Source organism: Podarcis tiliguerta (genome assembly GCF_965153285.1).
Source record: "Podarcis tiliguerta genome assembly, chromosome: 8".
Taxonomy (NCBI): domain Eukaryota; kingdom Metazoa; phylum Chordata; class Lepidosauria; order Squamata; family Lacertidae; genus Podarcis; species Podarcis tiliguerta.
The window spans coordinates 87,098,094-87,116,088 of NC_139541.1; the positions used below are offsets into that span (position 1 = coordinate 87,098,094).

Genomic DNA, 17,995 nt, shown 5'->3' on the forward strand with positions numbered 1-17,995 from the left:
CCACCCCACCCCCTGGAGAGGAAGACCCCTCCTCCTGAGGCCCCCCCCCCCAGATTCACCCTAGCAAGGGAGGACAAGGCAGAAAGTCACGGGAAAGGCTTTATTGACAGGAAACCCTTTCATTTGCACATGATATGGGGCAGCCCCACAGACAGCGCTCATCCCAGCAGAGGGGGCAGCAGCCCCTCCCAACTCAAGGAGCTGCTGCTGCTGCCGCCGCCGCTCCCCCCCCCCACCAGACTGGGGGCCTTGCTCTCCCCACCCTCAGAGCCCCCCAATCCTGGAAACGGCATAAAAGAGTGATGCACAGAAGGGGAACGATGACAACAGGGACTGCAAGGGGCGCAAAGCAAAGTCCCCCCACCCTTGAAAAATGTGTCTCCTCTGGCAGGGGGCAGCAAGAGCCTCACATGCAGCTGGGGGGGCACTTTCCCCACCTGTCAGGTGACTTGCGTGAACAGCAGCAAAAGGCATTGGGGCAGGATGGGGGGGGCTGGCGTCCCCCCACTCGTATTGGAGGCTGTGCAAAGGAGTGGTCCAAGCAGGCAGATTACGGGGGGGGGGGCTGCAGATCCCCCCCCCCTCCATGGAGGAAGCTGCTCTGGCTCCGAACTCTCAGGACTTGCCCCACAACCCGGGGTGAACAGAGCGACAGGGAATGTCCTCCTGGACCTCAGGCCTCCTCCGTCTGCTCCTGGGGGGGGCGGGAGGGAAAGAGAGTCAGTCACAAGTGGGGGGGGGAGGACAGGTCCCACCCAAGACACTCCCCAACATGCAGACACACACACCTGGGCGCAGGTGAGCCAGGCAGAGAAGGGACAGGCCAGCGGAGAGGAAGTGACCCATTTTCAAAAAAAGAAACCAGCCCCTCATTTGGTGTTTCTTAACTCTTGCCTTGAAATTCAACACGCATTTTAGTCTCGCTGGGAGTTTGGGCTTTGTTTTGATCTGGGGCGGGCCCAAAATAAGCAAGCCCACGTCAAAAGTGAATCATGAAATAATCGTGGTACGAGAGTCTTCTTCAAATGTCTGAAAGGCTGAAAATGGAGCGAGCTGCTCCAGCCGGGAGAACTCGAACCCGTGGCTTCCAAGGGCAAGGAGGGAGATTCCGGCTAAATATCGGGAATCCGAGAGGAGAAGGGTCTCCCTGGGAAGGCGGTGGGCTCTCCTTCCCGGGAGGTTTTTAAGCAGGGCTTCGACACCCACCTGCCAGGGATTATTTCCCTGCGATTGGGGTTGGGCAAGATGGACTTGGGCGCCTTCCAAGGCCGCAATTCTACGAACCGGGGGGGAAAACTCCAGAAGAATGACCAAGAGCCCTTGAAGGCTCTCCATCCCCTGTGGGAGGGGAAGGTCTTTGCTGGGAATTTTCTGAAGAGCAAGCCCTGCCCTCTGCTCTTGCCAAGGCCAAATACTCTTGGAAATCAGGCACAAGGGAGGAGTGGGAGGGAGAGACAATGGCCGCTTCCTCTTCCCAGGTAGAAAAGTACGATCATTAATTCTGCTGGGAGCCACCCAGAGCGGCTGGGGAAACCCAGTCAGGTGGGTGGGGTATAAATAATATATAATAGATTATTATTAGCACTATCCTCCTGCAGGCTAATAAAGATGATATGAATGGGCTTGTCTTGCAGTGCCCCGCTTTCCCAGCAGAGGGCAGCATCCCCCTTTCAACGGCACAGCTGAAGAAACGGAATTGTAGGGCTGGGTGGGACACCGGGGGGGTCATCCAGCCCAACCCCACAATGCAGGAATTGCAACCAAGGAGAGGGACGTGCCGTCAGGCCCAAGGCAACTGCCTGCCCCTTCCCAAACAGGCAGCAGCATCCCTTTGCTCTCTCCCCCCCCCAAAAAGAAACTCCTACTGGAGGGGGTCTCCCCTCTGCCCCAGCCCATGAATCAAGCCAGCTGGCAATTCCTGAGACAGAGAACCTGGGGGGGGGGGTCACCCCAAGGCAGTGGGGGCTGCATGCACAGAAGAGGAGAAAAGCCCAAAGAGAAGCGTCAGAGAGAAAGAGAAAAGGTTTAATGCGGCAAACGGAAGCAGAGAAACAGAAATGGACTTTCCCCAACCGGCAGCTGTACGTAGCTCCTGCCCCCCCCCAAAGAACAGCCTCCAGGATCAGGCCCTTGGCCCAGCAGGCAGCCCTCCCAGTGGCTAATTCCCCATAGCGCCAGAAATCGAGATAGACTGCCCCTGGAGCTGGAGGCTCCATTAGCACATCAGAAGAGCCCGGCTGCCGGATCTGGGCCAGCCTCCTGTTCTCCTAGTGGCCAATCAGATGCCCCAATGGGAAACTTGCAGCCAGGATCCGACCACGAGAGCAACACTGGCCCTTCCTGCGGCTTCCAGCAATGGGTCTTCGGAAGCAGTGCTCAGGGTGGATTTGATTTAAATCAAATCGATTTAAATCTCTAGTCAGTAAGACCCAATTTAAATCATATTTTTTACAGAATTTAAATCATATTTTTTACAGAATTTAAATCATTTTTTTTACAGAATTTAAATCAATTTAAATCATTTTTTCTACAGAAAGACCTTTACAACCAGGTTTCACTTTTGGAATCATAAATTTTCAGAGTGGTTTTTACAGTTATATCAAAAATGACTGATTTGGTGATACTATTAGAAATACCTTGACGGATAATTATGAAATTCTGGTGAGGTTTCATAAGTTAGCTGTTTATATTTGGACAACTTTTCTGCTGTACTTGATTGGAAGGAGAAAAACCATCATTTCCTTAATAACAATTTAAATTTAAACAATTTATTTAACTGAAACAATAACATTATAGCACGTGTATCCATGTTTGTTAACTGATGTGGTTAAACTTTTTTTTTTTTAAAAAAAAACCCAACTTAGACTGAGTTTTAGCACCCATGAAAAACTTAAAACAAATCCTTATTTCCTGATGAATCTTTGGACTATAATGTAACTTAAATAGAAAACTACCTTTAGAAAGATTTTCCCTCCCAAAGCATTTTATTTTAAAAATCCGATTTAAATTTTTAAAAATCCTATTTATTTTTTTATTTTTTAAAGAAATCATTGATTTTCATCCACCCTGGCATTGCTCCTTCTGACTGTGGGGAGCAGAGCAGAAGAGCCACGGGGGCCGGCAGCCAGCAGTAGCCGTCTCCCCCCACTCCCCGCGATGCCAAGGCCGCCATGCTTCCATGCCAACACTAAAAGGTTGGCGGAGACCTGGATTTGGCAGGGGGTTGGGCTAGATGACCCCTGGGTATCCCTGCCAACTCTACAATTCTGTGATTCTATGAAGCTGCTCAGAGCCCTTGGGACACACCAAGGCCCCCCCCCAAAAACATGGACCTTTGGCCAGCCCCCCCCCCCCCTTTTCCAAGTGTCAGGGTAGGATCTGGAAAACCAAAATTCAAATTCCGCCCCCCCCCCCCCCAGCCAGGAAGCTCATGGGGTGTGACTTTGGGCCAGTCGCTGCCTCTGGCCCAACCCACCTCCCAGGGAACTTGGAGACCAAATTAAAGACCCCTCCTCCACCTTTGAGACTCACAGGGGGGCGACCTGGGGGGCTCACTCTCTCAGCCTACCTAACCCACCTCGCAGGGTCATCGCGGGGATTAAATGATTGGGGGGGGGACCCACCTCCAGCTCCTTGGAGAAAAAGGCAAGGAATAGGTTAATAAAAATAAATGTGATCCCTGAATGTGGTTTCCTATTTGTGTGTCTGAAGAATCTACTCTCCGCCCCCCCGCCCCCCGCTTTGAATAATTGCACAACTTTTCCATGGAGGGAAGTGGCCGGGATTCCACCAGGGAAGGGCTGGGGGAATTCCTACAGAGACTCTCCAGCCTCCTTCCGTTTCCCCCTTCCTTCCCAGAACTGCAGCCCCTCCTCGCTTTGGACCCCAACTCACTCCCACCAGCTCTGGCCACCCTCTTTGCACCTGTGGGCTCGGGGGGGGGGGGAGAATAAATATAATAAATATAATAATCTTTATACCCTGCCCATCTGGTTTCCCCAGCCACTCTGGGCTACTTCCAACAAAACATTAAAATACAATAATTCATCAAACATTAAAAGCTTCCCTAAATAGGGCTGCCTTCAGATGTCTTCTAGAGGGAAGGGGGAAACTCTCCTCTTGGGACATTGGGGGGGTGGGTCTTGCACCAATCCCTGCATTCCTGGCCCAGCAGAAAGGCAGCTGCGCCCATTTCCCAGGCCGGCTGAATGTTGCCACAGAGGAGAAGGCGCAGGAGCAAAATCCTCCTCGTTTGAAGGGGAAATGCTTATAATATTTTATTCTCTTGTTTATTATGCCGTTTTAAATGTGCATTTTATATTTGACTTAGCAATCTTTTTTTTTAAACACTGACCCTGAAGCCCCAGAGAGCCACTGCTGCCAGGAAGTGGGGCAGAGGGGAGGGGTCAGGCCGGCCATGCAGAGAGGAGGACAGGCGCATGCAAGGGGCGAGAAGAAGAAGGAGCAGCCAGGAGGTGGCGCCACAGAGCCAGTGCAGGGAGACAGAGAGGTCCTTGCGCCCCATGCCAGGGCCACCCCGCAGGGAGGGCGCCCGCTAGAGCCCGCTGGGGGGCAGCTTACAGAAACGCACCCGCTGGAAACCGGTGATCTCCACCGCGCCGGACGCAGCCGCCGGGTCCTGCTCCATGGCAGCGCCTGGGGGGGGGGAGAAGAAAGAGGGCTTCAGTCCCCGAGGGAGAGCCATGTCTGGCAGAGGGGGGGGGGCTGGGGGGGGTCCTCCCTTGCCCCTCACAGCACCTGGGTCTCCAGGCTCCTGGGCAGCCTCCCCTCCTCCGGGGGCCACAACGTCCGGGTCCTCCTCTTCTTTTTCCTCTTTTGCCACAGCTGGGGGGGCCGCTGTGGGGCCAGGAGGGGCCGCCCCTTCCGCTTGAGGGGAGCCCTGCTCAGCTGGAGGGTCTGGGGGCTTCGTCCCTGCAGAAAGAGAAGGAAGATGATATAGCTGCACAAGGTGGAGGGGGGGGAGAGTGGATTTCCCACCCCCCTCAGTTACTTTATGCGCTGGGAGGACCCAAACTGAGTTCTGACCAGGGTGGATAAAAATCAATGATTTAAAAACAAAAACAAAAAAATCTGATTTTTAAAATTTAATTTTGATTTTTTTTAATTTAAATTGGATTTTTAAAATAAAATGCTTCTGGAGGGAAAAAATCTTCCTAAAGATAGTTCCATTTAAGTCCAAAGGCTATTCAATAGGATATAAGGATTTGTTTTAAGTTTTTCATGTGTGCTAAAACTCGGCCAAAGTTGTTTTGTTTGTTTTGTTAAACCACATCAGTTAACAAACATGGATACATATGCTATAATGGTCTTGCTTTAGTTAAATAAATCGTTTAAATTGTCATTAAGGAAATGATTATCTTTCTCCTAATCAAGTACAGCAGAAAAGTTGTCTAGATATAAACAGTTAACTTATGAAACCTCACAACAATTTCATAATTATCTGTCAATGTATTTCTAATAGTAGAGGAAAATCAGTCATTTTTGGTATAACTGTAAAAACAACTGAAAATTTATTATTCCAAAAGTGAACCCTTCCTCTGGTTGTAAATGTTAAAATTATACCAGCAAAGACGAGTCTTTCTGTAAAGAAAATGATTTAAATCCGGTCTTACTGACTAGAGATTTAACTCAAGTCCACCCTGGTTCAAGTCCACCCTGGTCCTGACCCCTGGGAACAGCAGCGCTGGGGACGCAGGACCCCTGAGCCGGACCCCCACCCCACCCTGCTTGGCTCCTCACCTGCCGTGGGGGGCGGCCCCTCCCCAGGGGCGGCCAGGGGGTTCTTGGGGGGGTTTGCCCGGGGCGAGCTGAGCTCCATCTCCTCTCCCCAGTCGGAGACGGGGCAGTAGCCCTCTGCCGGCGAGAAGGGGGTGAGTGGCTTCCCCTCTGCGCTGGGGGTCTCTGCCTGGGGGGCAGGCATGGTCAGAGACAGCTGCCCATTTCGCCCCGGAGGCCGGGGGGCCAAGCCAGGCCCCTCCTCCTCCGGCTGGCTGCCGCTGCCTTCGGCCTCCTCTTCTTCTCCCTCGCTGACGTCCTCCCACTGATCTTCCTCCTCCTCCTCTTCTTCCTCCTTCTCCCCGGGGCTGGGGGAGGTGGGGGCCCCCACCTGCGGAAGAAGACGGACAAGGCCAGGGGTCAGCGGGCAAAAGCTGGATGCTTCAAAGAACCACACAAGAGGGGCACGGAAGGCAGGACCCAAACCCATGGCTTCAAATTCATAAAGCGCAGAATAGTAGAGCTGGAAAGGGATCCCCAGAGGTCATCCATTCCAGCCCCCTACAATGCAGGAAGCTTCACTAAAGCATTCAGGGCAGAAATGGCAAGATTCTGACTCAATGTTAGAAAGAACTTTCTGAGGGTAACAGCTGATGGCTGTGGAAGGGGAAACTCAGTCAGGTGGGCAGGTACAAATAGAAAAAAATATTATTATTATTATATTTTTATTATTATTGGACTCTTTCCTTCCTCAGAGGCTTGGTTGGACGGCCATCAGGCACAGATGCTTCAGCTGAGACTCCTGCCTTGCAGGGGATGGACTAGATGGCACCTTGGGGTCCCACCCAGCCCTACAGCCTATCATTCCCTGGTCCTGTGCTGCTTAGCGGCCGTGATCGAGAGATGTCCTTCTTTCTCGCTTTAGGACAGTGGTTCTCCAAGTGCGCGGCAGGAAGAGACAAGGGCCAGCAGAGAAACATTTAAGCGTTTCAGTGCAGTGTAGTCTACAGACCGACCTCGGAAGTCGAACAGAATCCATTCCGGAAGTCCATTCAACTTCCAAAACATTCAGAAACCAAAGTGTGGCTTCTGATTGGCTGCAGGAAGCTCCTGCAGCCAATCAGAAGGCCAGTCAGACGTTCGGATTCCAAAGAGTTTGCAATCCGGAAGAGTCACTTCTGGGGTTTTGCGGCGCTCGGGAGCCAAAACGTTCAGGAACTAAGCTGTTCGGAAACCAAGGTATGACAATATACTATAAAAACTTTTTTTTTGTATTTGCGAGACGTGGATAGCCATTTTTTCAAAATGCATCAAGTGATATTATTATTATTATTATTATTATTATTAATCTGAGGACAATTCTAGTTGTCTTTCCTGATGTATTTCTTATTAAAAGGTTGGTGTGACACAAAGCACTAGCCTTGTGGATATGAGCACTGCAAGTGTATTGCGGGGGTCAGACTGTTAGTATTCCTGCTCCGTGATTGCAGACATGGGATTGTTGTCCTTCACACGACGGTATATGTTTTTGACTCCACCGAGTGGGAAGTGACGGAGACAGGATGTTTGTGTTCCTGTGTTCCGTGAAGTGGGACTATTGTCCTTTGTTCTTTTTCTCTTTGCTGATGCTAGAGAGAGAGGGAGCCGTGTTGCAGTGCTCCGTGTGTGCTTATATGTAAATAAAGTTGATTAGCCAAAATGCTGAGTTGCTGAGGTCTGTCACGCGAAATGCGCAAACTCTGCAGATCCCTACGTGTGCCGGTGTCGGTTGGCATCGGTCGCTGTGATGTTTGGGCTGAAGAAAGCTTGTGAAGCTCCCGAACGAACGACCAGGAGGGAGAGAACATGCCAGTCGGGCATGCCAGGGTCCTACTCGCGTGTAGGCTGAGCTCCTGACACAGACTAGATGGCACTTGGAACCCCAAATCTAGAATTCTATGGTTCTTCAGCTGTGATTCTTGCTTGGCGGGGGGGCTGGACTAGATGACACCCTGGGTGCCCCTCCCAACTCTTAAGATTCCATCGGATTCTTATTCTGAAAGGGGGGCCCAGAGAAAAGAGTTTGAGACCCACTCTTTGGGGAAGCCGGTGGAAGACCAAGACCCCACCCCCCAAAAACCCCTCCCCTCCCGTCTGACCTGCTGGGCGGCAGCCCTGCCTGCCTCCTCCTGCTCTGGGGCTCGATCCGCCGCCGGCCCCGGCTGCTCCTCCTGCTCCTCCCAGCGATCGTCATGCATGCTGGCAGGAGAGAGACCTGCAGTTAAGACTTGCCCCGACGGAGGTGCCACCCCCCACCCCCCAGGGGGAGAATCAGGGGGTCGGGGGTCTGCCCCACTGATCTCCGCAGAGGCCAGCCTCACCTGTAGGGCTTGGGGGGTCCCGCTCCCCCTCCTCCTCGCCTGCCTCCTCCTCCGCGGCCGTGGCCCTTCCTGCGTCGCTCCGGCTGCGGCTCGGCCAGGAACTGCCCAAATGTGGGGGGCTTGGGGGGCCGCCTCGGCTCATCTGTGGGGAAGAGAAAGGGAGGAAGGAATCAGGCGGTCAGGAGGGCAGAGGGCTGCCTCCGAAAAGCTGGTTACTTTTTTCTCCTGCCAGCAAATGGTTAAAGAACAGCAGCCTCTGATTGGCCGTGGTTCCAGGAGGGAGGGCTTAAAGGAGAGGCTTCGGAGGGAGAGAGTCAGTTGAGTGGAGGTGGGTGAGGAGTCAGGTTGAAATATAAAGTGTAAAGGTAAAGGGACCCCTGACCATTAGGTCCAGTCGTGGCCAACTCTGAGGTTGCGGTGCTCATCTCGCTTTATTGGCCGAGGGAGCCGGCGTACAGCTTCCGGGTCATGTGGCCAGCAGGACTAAGCCGCTTCTGGCGAACCAGAGCAGCGCACAGAAACACCGTTTACCTTCCCGCTGGAGCGGTACCTATTTATCTACTTGCACTTTGAGGTGCATTTGAACTGCTAGGTTGGCAGGATATATATAAAGTGTGATTTACCATCAATCAGGGGTCGGCAAGGCTTACTGAGCATGGGCCGGTACACTCCTGCGGAGATTCTCCATGGGCCAGACCAGGGCAGTGCCAGAAATCACTTCTGCGCATGCCCAGACGCCGGCAATTGCGCACAGAAGCGGTTTCCGGCACTGCAACCATGAGCAGACGTGATTTCCGGCATCTGGGCTTGTGCAGAAGTGATTTCCGGAGCCGCGGAAGGGAGTTCCCGTGCCGTGCTGCAGCGGTTTAGCGCAGCGCGCAGGGACTTGCCCAGCAGGTGTCTCGGTTTGGGGATGGCTCATGGGCCGGCTAAGCGACCCTCGTGGGCCTAAGGCTGCCGCCCTCTGCCATAAATAAAGAGGTCTTAAAAGGATTAAGGGACACGGGAGAGGAAGTTTCCCTCATACACTCCAAGCTGGTACAAAAAGAGATGGGCTAATGGTCCAAGCTTCAAAATGCCAGTTTTCAAAATGAGGCAAGTAAACTATTTCGGTCCCGTCCCAAGGGGTGGAAATATACAACCTGATTGGAGCAAGGCAAAGGTCCTTCAAGAGGGGCCTAGACCCTCCACAAAAAGAGCAAGAAGAGCTTTTCTGGGGGGAGTGGGATATTGTCCTCCATTTATTCCTCCTTTTAGCCCCCCTGCTGCTCCTTGACATGACTGGGTGAAGAAAGAGCAGCCAGACCTCCAAGAAAAGGCAGAGGAAGGAGACACCTGTCCTGAAGCGGAGGGGACTGTCCTGCGGGTCCTTGAGGAGGCAGAGGGGGAAAGGGGGCCCAGGGAGGAGCTCTGAAAAGGGGCCAACCACTCTGAATCAGGTTTAATTTAGGTACATACTGAGTTCCTATTGCCACTGTATACCGTATTTTTCACCCCATAAGACGCACCTAGTTTTTAGAGGAGGAAAACAAGAAAAAAAATATTCTGAACCAAACAGTGGATGTATGATTTTTGTGGTTCATGCTATGGCCACGGACATGAGATTTGACAGTGAGTTTGGGGTAGCCCAATGCAAAAATCCTGAGGATCCATCGGCTTTTACCTCCCCCCTCCCAGGCAGCCTCCCTTATATCTAGCATCCCTGATCTCCCTCCCGATTGCTTACTGATCAGCTGTTTCCTTTCAACATTCCCTTCCCTCTTGTTTGCCTTAGTGTTTGTTCCTTAGCTGAAGCAGTTTTTTGCTCCTCCTTTTCTCCCAATTTCTCTCCTCATTGCTTTAGTCTTCCTGTCTCCTCTCCTTGCAAGTCTGCTCTTTACCTCCCCCCTCCCAGGCAGCCTCCTTTATTGCTAGCGTCCCTTATCTCTCTCCCGCCACCCCAAATGATCAGTGGCTTTGTTTCAACACCCCCTTCCCTCTTTCAAAAAAGAGAGCATGATCTGCTTTTTGCCCCGGAGCAATTTGGCTCCAGGGACCACGCATCCGGTCCATAAGACGCACAGACATCTCCCCTTACTTTTTAGGAAGAAAAAAGTGCGTCTTATGGAGCAAAAAGACGGTATTTCCTGCTCGCGGCACAACTAATCACGCTGGGGGGGAGCACCGCCGCAGAAAATGAGCTGCTTGGCGGGTGCGCAACTCCCCCAACGCGTTTGCATTTGTCACATGCTCCCACCCACAGTGCCTACTCACTCTAACAACCCCCAAGAATGGAACTGCTGGGCAGATGGCGAGCGTGCCAAGAGAGAGGGCTCTGGGTGCCCACTCTGGCGCACATGCCATGGATTCACCACCACTGCCATAGACTATTACCGAAAGCACCTCAGGAGTGGGATTTGTTAAAGGGGTGGGGTGGGGGTAACTGAAGGAAGGTTTTCCCAGTAGTGATGTATGGAAGTGAGAGCTGGACCATCAAGAAGGCTGATCGCCAAAGAATGGATGCTTTTGCATTATGCTGCTGGAGGAGACTCTTGAGAGGCCCATGGACTGCAAGAAGACCAAACCTCTCCATTCGGAAGGAAATCAGCCCTGAGTGCTCACTGGAAGGACAGATCCTGAAGCTGAGGCTCCAAGACTTTGGCCACCTCATGAGAAGATTTGCTGGAAAAGACCCTGGTGTTGGGAAAGATGGAGGGCACAAGGAGAAGGGGACGACAGAGGACGAGATGGTGGGACAGTGTTCTTGAAGCTACAAACAAGAGTCTGACCAAACTGCGGGAGGCAGTGGAAGACAGGAGTGCCTGGCGTGCTCTGGTCCAGGGGGTCACGAAGAGTCGGACACCACTAAACGACTAAACAAAGTGAAGGAAAGTGCCGCCTGAGAAAGGAACCGAACTAGAAAGCCAAAACCCCTGAAAACGACTTGAACTAGCGTATTATTATATATTGAAGTGAGAGTGGGCAGGTCGGCTTGAGCGGTGACTGAGGCTCCCAAGCTCGTCACAGGCGTCTGCGCCCAGGAGCCCACCCAGAGGGTCTCCCCAAAGCCCCTTCACAATTCCTCCTTACCATGCCTTCCGCCGCTTGGACCGCTGGGCTTGGCACCCTCTTTAAACCTGGGAAAGGGAAAGGACAGTGAGGAGGATCAGCCAGGGGGTGGGCTGGATGACCCTTGGGGTCCCAATTCTACGATCCTGTGATTCCAGGAGGCTGCTCAGAGCCCTTGGAAGGCACAAAACCCCTCCCAAAAGGGGCTTCTGCCCAGCCCAGCCCCCCACGTCCAAGTGGAGATGGCCAGGAATCCCCTTTGCCTTCTGCAATGTTTCATCGCTGATTTTTTCTTAGGGATGATTTTATTGCTTTGTAAACTGCTTTGAAGTTTCGTTTTTTAAATATAATTTTATGAAACAGGTAAATAAAGGGCCCCCTCCCCCTGTATTTCCTGCTCTGCAAGTAAGTGGAGCCCAGGGTCACCCACTGAAAGCATGAGTCCAATCTCTCCCCCCCCCCGAAAGCCCCAAGACCCCCCTGCCTCCTCCTCCCCCCGCCCCCCCCTGACTTACGCGGCCTCCATCTTCTGGGCGTCCCACTCGCGGCGCCACTCCCCCGTGGGCTGGCGGTGCCTGGCCAGCCGCTCCTGGTCAATCTGCTCCCGCTCCTGCTTCCACCGGACGTACTCTGCGCGCTCCCGGCCCGTCATGGAGAGCGTCATGTCCATGGGGGACGCAACCGGAACCCCCCGGCGCCGGGCGCCACCGCGACCCTGCCAGGGAGAGCCAGTTCTCAAGCAGAGGTCAGATCCCTGCGCTGCCCGGGGGGTGGGCTGGATGACCCTTGGGGGCCCCACTCTAAAGATCTATGATTCTAGACGGAGGGAGGGAGGTCAGGTACCCAGGGCAAAGAGGAGCAGACAGGTGGAGGGACCCCTTGCTGCAAGGATGCGGCCCCCCAAACCAGGAGAGCTGCAAAGGGGGGGTCTGGGGCACTGAGGCCAATGAAGGGAGGGGCCCCACAGAGGGCCAGGGGGCCACATGGCACACCCACAGCCCCGGGGCAGAAACACATCCTCTCCACCAGCCGGCAGCTCCTTTCCTTCTGGGATGGTGTTCCGTAGAGTGGGACCTCTGTTCACAAAATTAATCCATTCCAGGAGTCCGTTTGACTCCCAGAACCGTTCAAAAACCAAGGCTCAGCTTCCGATTGGCTGCAGGAGCTTCCTGCACTCAAGCAGAAGCCGCGCCGGACGTTCAACCTCCGAAAAATGTTCGAAAACCAGAACCCTTACAGTATTTTTCCATGTATAAGACGCCTCCATGTATAAGATGCCCCTATTTTGGGGGGCTCCAAATTGAGAAAATGGTGGGAGATTGTATCTGTGTATAGGATGACCCACAATTCTGAACATATTTTTTTCCCAATAAAAAAAACCTAGTCTTATGCACAGAAAAGTATGGTATGTCCAGGTTTTCAGCAGTTGGGAGCCAAAGCATACGAGAACCAAGTTACAACTGTACATAGTATGCGTTAAGACTTATTACGTATAAGTTATGGTAAGTTTAAGTTAAGTCTGCTGCAAGTGGATTTCTGATGGACAGGGCCAATCCTGAATGTACGGGGTTTGTGCCCATTCTGCAAAGCTCTGCTGGATGAAACCCAACGGCCCCTGGTCTATTTTGGGGGGAATCCTGCAATGTGCTTAAGGTGTTACTCTGCCAACTCCACTGGGATCTACCCGGGATCAACGGCAGAATTGGGCCACGTACCGGGGGCGACCACTGCTTGCCCTGCTCCATGCCCGTCTTGACCTTCTCGAAGTCGGCGCCCCCCCAGTTGCGGACGTGGCGCCGGCTGCCCTCCCGCCGGTCCGTCTCGGCAAAGGCGCCGCTGCGACGCGGGTCGTCCAGGAAGTTCCGGGTGGGATTCTTCTCTGGGGCCCCGTCCTGCTGGGAGGAGAGAGGGGGGAGACCCCCAGGTCCAGGCCAGGCCAGAGGCTCTTGCCCCATATGAACCCCCACCCTCTCGGCAGCACAAGCCCCTTCCCCCCTCCACCCCCCCCAGACTCACCCGCTGGCTGCGCTCGTACTCCGCAATCTTCTCCATCTCCTCGTTCATCTTCTCAATGTTTTGCCGGCGACGCTCTTCCCACTCCTGCCAAGAAAGAGGGGCTCAGGGGGGGGCTCCGGTCTCCCCGCTTCCCACCCCCTCCCTCGGCCCGAGACCCCTCACCTTGGATCTCCGGTCAGGCCCGGCGTCGCCAGAGGGGGCCCCCCGGCCCCTCGCCCTCTGTCCACGGGCCCCTCGCCCAGCCCCTCGCCTGCTGGCCCCTGGGCCGTCTGGCCCGGCCCCTTCCCATCGGGGCTGCTCCGGGGGTCCCTCGGCTCGGGGGGAGCGGGGGCCTGGGTAGGGGGCTCCTCGGGGGGAGCCCCGGGGGGCGGCTAGGCCGGGGCGGAAGGGCTTCCTGTCGCTGCTGACCAGGCGCTTCTCCTGCGGGGAGACGGAAGTGGGAAAAGGGTGAGGGGGGAGCCCCGGTTGCCCCCCTCCCCAGCCACGCCCCCCACCCTTCTGCCTCTCCCCCCTGCACAGCACCCACCTCTGGGGACAGCACGACCTGCACCGTCAGGCTGGGGGCGTCCAGCTCCCCCCGCCGGCGTTCTGGGCCCTCCCCCTCTGCAGAGCGGGGGTGGCGATGATGGACCCCCGTCACGGCAATGCCCTCCTGCTCAGCCTTCTTGCGGTCTTCTTCTATCTCCTGGGGGGGGGGAGAAAAGTGCGTCAGGTGGGGAGGCAGGCAGCTCAAGCCCCAAGAAATCACAGGCCTCTCAGGGGACCCCCCCCCCCCAGCTGCATCTTCGGGGCAATTAATTCCAACGGCAGAGAAGGAGAGTCTATGGGGAAGGGGCTGCCTCAAAAGGCAGTGGCCTCTCCTTCCGGCCAGGGTTCTTGAACTGTGTTCCCTGCACCGCAGGGGGTTGGGCTAGATGACCCCCGGATCCCTCCATGATCTTGGAAGGTGGTGGACGCCCCTTCTCAGGAAGCCTTGGAGCAGAAGGGCCCTGGTCCCTGTCCCCAGGGATTCCTGAGGCGCGACTGCTGTGCAATGTGAGAGATTTGACTTTCTTGGTCTCCATGATCACTGCAGATGGGGACAGCAGCCACGAAATTAAGAGACGCCTGCTTCTTGGGAGGAAAGCAATGACAAACCTAGACAGCATCTTAAAAAGCAGAGACATCACCTTGCCAACAAAGGTCTGTATAGTAAAAGCTATGGTTTTCCCAGTACAGTGGTGCCTCGGGTTAAGAACTTACCGTATTTTTCGCTCTATAAGACTCACTTTTCCCCTCCTAAAAAGCAAGGGGAAATGTGTGTGCGTCTTATGGAGCGAATGCAGGCTGCGCATCTATCACTGAAGCCAGAACAGCAAGAGGGATTGCTGCTTTCACTGCGCAGAGATCCCTCTTGCTGTTCTGGCTTCTGAGATTCAGAATATTTTTTTTCTTGTTTTCCTCCTCCAAAAACTAGGTGCATCTTGTGGTCTGGTGTGTCTTATAGAGCGAAAAATATGTTAAGTGTTACCAAGCCTGGGACAGAACCATGTGGCACTCCACCATGTCACTTCTTTTCAGGGTGGTGAGATGTTGATTAGTGGTCTTTCGGGACAGTCCATTAGGATTGCCATATCTTGAAGAGCAAAAAAGAGGCTCGAGCGGTACAGTGGTACCTCGGGTTAAGAACTTAATTCGTTCCGGAGGTCTGTTCTTAACCTGAAACTGTTCTTAACCTGACGCACCACTTTAGCTAATGGTGCCTCCTGCTGCTGCCAAACCGCTGCCATGCAATTTCTGTTCTCATTTGTTCTCATTTCTGGGATAACAGAGTCTGTAACCTGAAGTGTCTATAACCCGAGGTACCACTGTAGTGATGTATGGAAGTGAGAGCTGGACCATCAAGAAGGCTGATCGCCGAAGAATGGATGCTTTTGAATTCTGGTGCTGGAGGAGACTCTTGAGAGTCCCATGGACTGCAAGAAGATCAAATGCATCCATTCTGAAGGAAATCAGCCCTGAGTGCTCACTGGAAGGACAGATCCTGAAGCTGAGGCTCCAAGACTTTGGCCACCTCAGGAGAAGAGAAGACTCCCTGGAAAAGACCCTGATGTTGGGAAAGATGGAGGGCACAAGGAGAAGGGGACGACAGAGGACGAGATGGTGGGACAGTGGTCTCGAAGCTACAAACATGAATCTGACCAAACTGCGGGAGGCAGTGGAAGACAGGAGGGCCTGGTCCAGGGGGTCACGAAGAGGCGGACACGACTCAACACCAGCAGCTGTGCCATGGCAGGGGGTTCGGCTAGAGGACCCCTGGGTGCCCCTTCCAGCTCTGTCTGCCTGGCTGCCCCTGGCAAGGTCACACGAAGCAAAGGCGCCCGGGCCTCGCTAAGCCGCTTAGCCGGACGACGCCTCTTCCTCCCCCCGGATTAGCCGCCCGAGGGACTCTGCGCACGTGCAGAGCGCCAGGCTCCCCGTCCGCCCCGGCGCGGCCCCTTAATCCGGATCCGGCGGCCGCGTCTCACCTGGTAGCGCTTGATGAGCGCCTGGTTCTTGCGCCGCAGGGCCTCGATCCGCTTGTCCAGCTCGGCGTCTTTCTCCTCCTTCGACTTCAGGTCCAAGGAAGCGGACTGGGGGAGAAAGAGAGGTCAGGGGGCGCCTCCTGCTGCTGCTGCGCCCTCGGACCCCGAGCGGGCGCCCCGTCGGGCAGGACCAGCAACGCGGAGGCGCCCCCGGCCCGGGACAGGCGCCGGTCCGGCCCGCAGGAGCCTCGGCGGCCAAGGCGCCGCTCCCCCCCCCCCGCCGCCGCCGCCCTTCCTCCCCTTACCATCGCGCCCGAAGGGGCGTCCGGAGACGCCGCGTCCGGAGAAGGGACCCAGGCGTCCGGGGAACCCAGGCGTCCGGGCGCTGCCTCCCTCGCCGCCCTCCCCCACCGGGCGACGCGGAAACTCGGCCGCTCCGCCCTCCCCGCCCCCACGTGGGTCCCTCTTCCGCTTCCTTCCCACGGGCGGGGGGGGAGGGGCTGGTCACGTGGCTCCCGCCCCACCCCCATTCCCGGGACAGGCGACTGCGCAGGAGGGCGCGCGATCCTCCGCGTCCCTTGCGCCCAGGCTCAGAGCTGCTGGTGGGGTGCGGAGAGGGGAGCCCCGCAGCCAGGTTGGGGGCGGCAGGCGCTGGGGCCGGGACAGGAGCTTCTCCCTCGGAGCCGCGATCCTGGACCGGCGCCCGTACCTCCATCGTGGGCGGATCGGGCGCAGAACAGGGCAGCCTCCGTGGCCTCACCACCTTAGATTTGGAGAGTCGGAGTGGGATCCCGAGGGTCACCCATCCCAACCCCCGTAAGGCAGGAACCTCAGACTGGGGCGCATCCGCGGATGGAGAGTCCGAGGGAGTCGGGGGGGGAGCGTCAGGGCTCCTCCACTGCCCCAGTTTCACACCAGAACTGGGCAAACTGGTCATTGTGGGGACAACCCTTTCGCAATTTCTGCCAGAGTTTGTGTTTGGATTCATTGTAATTGTTCGTGTATTTATTACATTTAAATACCACCCGCCATCCGAAGGTCACAGGGTGGTTGGCAACATAATAACATAATAACAAAAAACAATGAATTGCCCCCTCCCCAGTCACCTTTAAGAGGCCACAGATTGTTTAATCCAGTGGTGGCCAAGCTTGGCCCTCCAGCTGTTTTGAGACTACAACTCCCATCATCCCTAGCTAACCAGTAGTCAGGGATGATGGGAATTGTAGTCCCCAAACAGCTGGAGGGCCGAGTTTGGCCACCACTGGTTAATCAGATTTTCCTCTTCCCTCCCAGTCCCTTTTTCCTTGTATGCCGTCGTTTCTTTGTGTGGTTGCGCTTTAGATTGTAAGCCCACAATGCAGGGACCTTCTTGTTTTGGCTGCATTTTAAACTGCCCTGGAAGATTTTTCAGCTGAAAAGGAGCAGGGGAGAAGTGCTCTCAAGAATAAGCATAAGGATAATTTAATTCATCCGAAGTTTGGGGAGGGAGCATGGGGACAAATAAAGGAGCCAGTGGCTCTCAGAGGAGAATCCCAGGACAAAGAAACATTTAAAGATTTCAGTGCTGCACAGTCCAGCATCAAAATATTTTCCTTTATTTGCAAAATATGGCCAGATGTCTTTTCAAAAGGGGAGCAAAAGCGCCAAGTGAGACTGAGGATGACCCAAGTTGTGATCCGGATTCAAGCACAGCGCTGGGGAAGATCCCTTTATCCTTATATTTGGGGAATGAATCACTTTCTTGGGTAGCTGCAATATTCTATAATTTCTGAATGTCCCAGGGATAGTGTCATAAAGCAGTTGCTCCTTTTCGTTTTCTTATTAATAAAAAAGTTGTTGTGGCACGAGCAAATTTTTATTCTGACAGTGTGGCCCAGAGAAGAACCACAACATCCTAAACCCCAAATTATATATATTTTAGAATCACAATGTCCTAACCAAAAATTATATACATTTTTAGGCGCCAGGCGACAACGTTCTTCTTTGACCAGGCCTGGGGCTGATTAATATTCCCCAGCCTTTTAAATGTGTTTGGGGGGGGGTGTTGTTTTGTTGTTTTCATTTTTACTGTTTACTTGTGTCTCTACCTTGTATTTCACCCTCTCAACTGCCCTGAGCGTGTGATAAAGGTTGGCATTTAGGGAAGTTTGTAATGTTGTTTTATTGTGCTTTTAATATTCTGTTGGGAGCCGCCCAGAGTGGCTGGGGAAAAAATATTAGTAGTAGTAGTAGTAGTAGTAGTATCAAATAACATTGACAACACGCCTGTTGAGTCTTGCCCTGCGCTGCCTTTCCAGACCATGAGATGGCAGCATCTGCCAGCAAGGATTC

The 17,995-nt window shown here is 54.3% G+C and overlaps 1 protein-coding gene across 2 annotated transcripts; it reads right to left on the reverse strand.

The window, feature by feature from the left end:
- Positions 1-86: 86 nt before the first annotated feature.
- CCDC9 (coiled-coil domain containing 9) lies at positions 87-16,133 on the reverse strand. Of its 2 annotated transcripts, none has more exons than XM_083453348.1 (14): positions 15,970-16,133; positions 15,668-15,772; positions 13,687-13,845; positions 13,323-13,580; positions 13,161-13,244; positions 12,860-13,036; positions 11,660-11,859; positions 11,166-11,212; positions 8,097-8,238; positions 7,875-7,974; positions 5,761-6,127; positions 4,759-4,932; positions 4,592-4,656; positions 87-694 (listed from the first exon to the last, which is right to left on the reverse strand). In XM_083453348.1, the coding sequence occupies exons 1-14, from the start codon at positions 15,970-15,972 to the stop codon at positions 674-676; spliced, it is 1,902 nt and encodes a 633-aa protein (XP_083309474.1). In that variant the 5' UTR covers positions 15,973-16,133; the 3' UTR covers positions 87-673. The 2 variants fall into 2 exon arrangements, with proteins under 2 accessions (XP_083309474.1, XP_083309473.1); XM_083453347.1 differs by having other exon boundaries at positions 12,860-13,039.
- Between the last annotated feature and the right edge of the window lie 1,862 nt (positions 16,134-17,995).

What these genes read in the sequence shown, in the direction of transcription:
- CCDC9 (XM_083453347.1), bottom strand. An exon ending in AGGTCGTGCTGTCCCCAGAG is followed by an intron (nt 13,581 to 13,686) that starts GTGGGTGCTGTG and finishes GTCTCCCCGCAG; the next exon opens with GAGAAGCGCCTGGTCAGCAG. An exon ending in AGTACGAGCGCAGCCAGCGG is followed by an intron (nt 13,040 to 13,160) that starts GTGAGTCTGGGG and finishes CTCTCCTCCCAG; the next exon opens with CAGGACGGGGCCCCAGAGAA.